Source organism: Entelurus aequoreus, linkage group LG13 (assembly GCF_033978785.1).
Source record: "Entelurus aequoreus isolate RoL-2023_Sb linkage group LG13, RoL_Eaeq_v1.1, whole genome shotgun sequence".
In the NCBI taxonomy this organism is placed as follows: domain Eukaryota; kingdom Metazoa; phylum Chordata; class Actinopteri; order Syngnathiformes; family Syngnathidae; genus Entelurus; species Entelurus aequoreus.
In genome coordinates, this window is record NC_084743.1 from 13,813,140 (window position 1) to 13,815,639 (window position 2,500).

The window sequence follows — 2,500 nt, forward strand, 5'->3', positions numbered from 1 at the left end:
CACCCCCGGCTCTCACAGCATCTTCCCTATCTGAATAGCTTCAACTCCCCACTAGTCCTTCACTTGCACTTTCCTCATCCACAAATCTTTCATCCTCGCTCAAATTAATGGAGAAATTGTCGCTTTCTCGGTCCCAATCTCTCTCACTTCATGCGGCCATCATTGTAAACAATAGGGAACTTTGCGTATATGTTCAAATGACTACGTCACGCTACTTCCGGTAGGGGCAAGCCTTTTTTTTTTTATCAGATACCAAAAGTTGCGATCTTTATCGTCGTTGTTCTATACTAAATCCTTTCAGCAAAAATATGGCAATATCGCGAAACGATCAAGTATGACACATAGAATAGATCTGCTATCCCCGTTTAAATAAAAAAATGTCATTTCAGTAGGCCTTTAAGCAACTTTGTAATACATTTTAACTCCCTAATAAAATTTATATTTAACATATCTACAGATCTGCAGTTTTGTTCGTTATACCTACCTAGGTTTTGTGGAGAATACATATATGTTTAAGAGTTCTTTCTTTATTCATAGCCATGTTTAGAGCAGCTAGTACTTTTCCTTTGTATATTCTACCAGTTTCTCTTTGTCTTCAGAGGTCTGTTTAGTGTCTTAACAATTGGAATAAGAATACATCCCCCCCTTCTTCCTTATCAGTGTTGCGAGAGGGAGAGGTTGGGGTTTTCTTTTTGTGCAAGAAGTTGGCTCTTCCGTTTGAGTGTCAGATCAACTCGGGTAGCCGATATGAATGTATTGGTGTGGGCTGATCTCCTGAAATTTCAGTAAAACTTGATAATATTCCTATTCTGTCTTGGTGGTCCTTCTTACTCAGCATATTTGTCATCGAAAGAACTCGGGATTGACCAATAACTTAGATTCCCTGGGAGGAAGAGCTGGTCAATGCAACAGTTTCCAGACTTATCGACTGACACAGTTTTAGTCTTGCTTTGGACACAACTTCCAACTTTAAAATGATAAATTACACGTATTTATAACCAAAGTTTTCTTAGACACCCTGAGTCTCTGAATTCAATTCCAAATACAAACTTGACATCACACCTAACTTTAGCTCCGACAAAACATTTAATCTCCGGATGTTTGCGTCAAACATGGACTCCTGACTTCTATTTAAAATGTTCCACTCACCACAATTTGAGTGTTGGCGTCGTATTTGCTGAAGCGATACAGGATGATGTGGGCCGAGATCCCGACCACACAAAAGATGCGACTCTGGGGACACCAGCTGACCGTCTGGACCGCGAAGGGGTCTTCATCCACCAGTTCGGATGCACGACCCTCGCTCTGCTTGGGCTTTTCAAACACCTTGGAGGTCTTCAACTTGTACAACATCTGCAGCGTGACTGATAGGGGAAACATTTGTTTTTGGAGATAAACACAACAACTTTGTGCAGTATGAAACTTGCCAAGAGGATCATTTCAAGTTCTTCTGTAAACGCAAATTGATGGCCAGGTCTGAAGTAGATCGAGTCATATATATATATGTTTTTTAATGGTTATTAGATAGTTGCAATGGTGGAAGGTAGAGCGCACCAAAAGAAGAAGTTGTTGAAGAAGTTGAATAAATAGATGCATTTTGGTGTAGAAAATCATATGTGTGAATGTTTTGGAGCATTCACACAATTAATGTTAAAAAAAATATTACAATTATAATAAACAAAGAATAAACCCTCTCTGTGTGTATACGATGTGGTAGTTTGCAATGTCTTGCCTTTCTGTCCAATTAGTGTAATATAGTATTATGTTTTCAAAATAGACCTTAAAATGATAATTGTCAGGCAAACTAATATAAAATATAGCACACATTAAAAAGCTATGGAATGTTTTTTTTTCCCCCCAGTTTTAGAGAATTGTTAGTAACTGGTCTGTGTACTAGCACATTGTATTATGATTGAATGTCTCCAGAAACACACTGAGTGCTCCTAAACAATAATGTTTTAAGGCGTGTTCATCAATGACAGGTTGGGAGCAATAAAACCCAATCATAAAAAAATGAAGCCTCGATTGGGTTGGAAGTGGAAATGATGATATTTTACAAGGCGAGGAGTATCCACGTGAGTGACGGTCGATGGGTGGATGCACGCAGACAGCGCGGGAACATTATTTAAAAAGAGACGTTTTGTGAAATTTGATTTTCAGTTAGTCAAATATAGCCAGGAGACTTAGTGCCTACAGCGGGGGTGTCCACACTTTTTGACTTGGGAGGCCACATTGGGCTACAAAATTTGGATCAAGGGCCGAAAACCGACTGCAGGTTAAGTATGTATATATATATATATATATGTATATATACATTAGGTCAGGAAAAAACACAAGAGGCTATATCATCCCGACAAGGTTTCCCTATTTATACATATATATACATACATACATACATACATATATATATATACATATACACATATATATATATATATATATATATATATCCATCCATTTTCTACCGCTTATATATATATATATATATATATATATAAAT

General features: G+C 37.5%; 2 protein-coding genes across 9 annotated transcripts in view; one reads left to right on the forward strand and one right to left on the reverse strand.

The window, feature by feature from the left end:
- stxbp5l (syntaxin binding protein 5L) overlaps positions 1-2,500 on the forward strand; it is a 516,749-nt gene that overhangs the window by 220,795 nt on the left and 293,454 nt on the right. The gene's annotated exons all lie outside the window — the stretch shown is intronic.
- Positions 1-2,500, reverse strand: part of LOC133663672 (syntaxin-binding protein 5-like) — a 61,334-nt gene that overhangs the window by 4,499 nt on the left and 54,335 nt on the right. Inside the window, exon 11 of the mRNA XM_062068357.1 lies at positions 1,150-1,364. Within this exon, the coding sequence (XP_061924341.1) occupies positions 1,150-1,364 (215 nt within the window). The remainder of the gene's footprint in view (positions 1-1,149; positions 1,365-2,500) is intronic.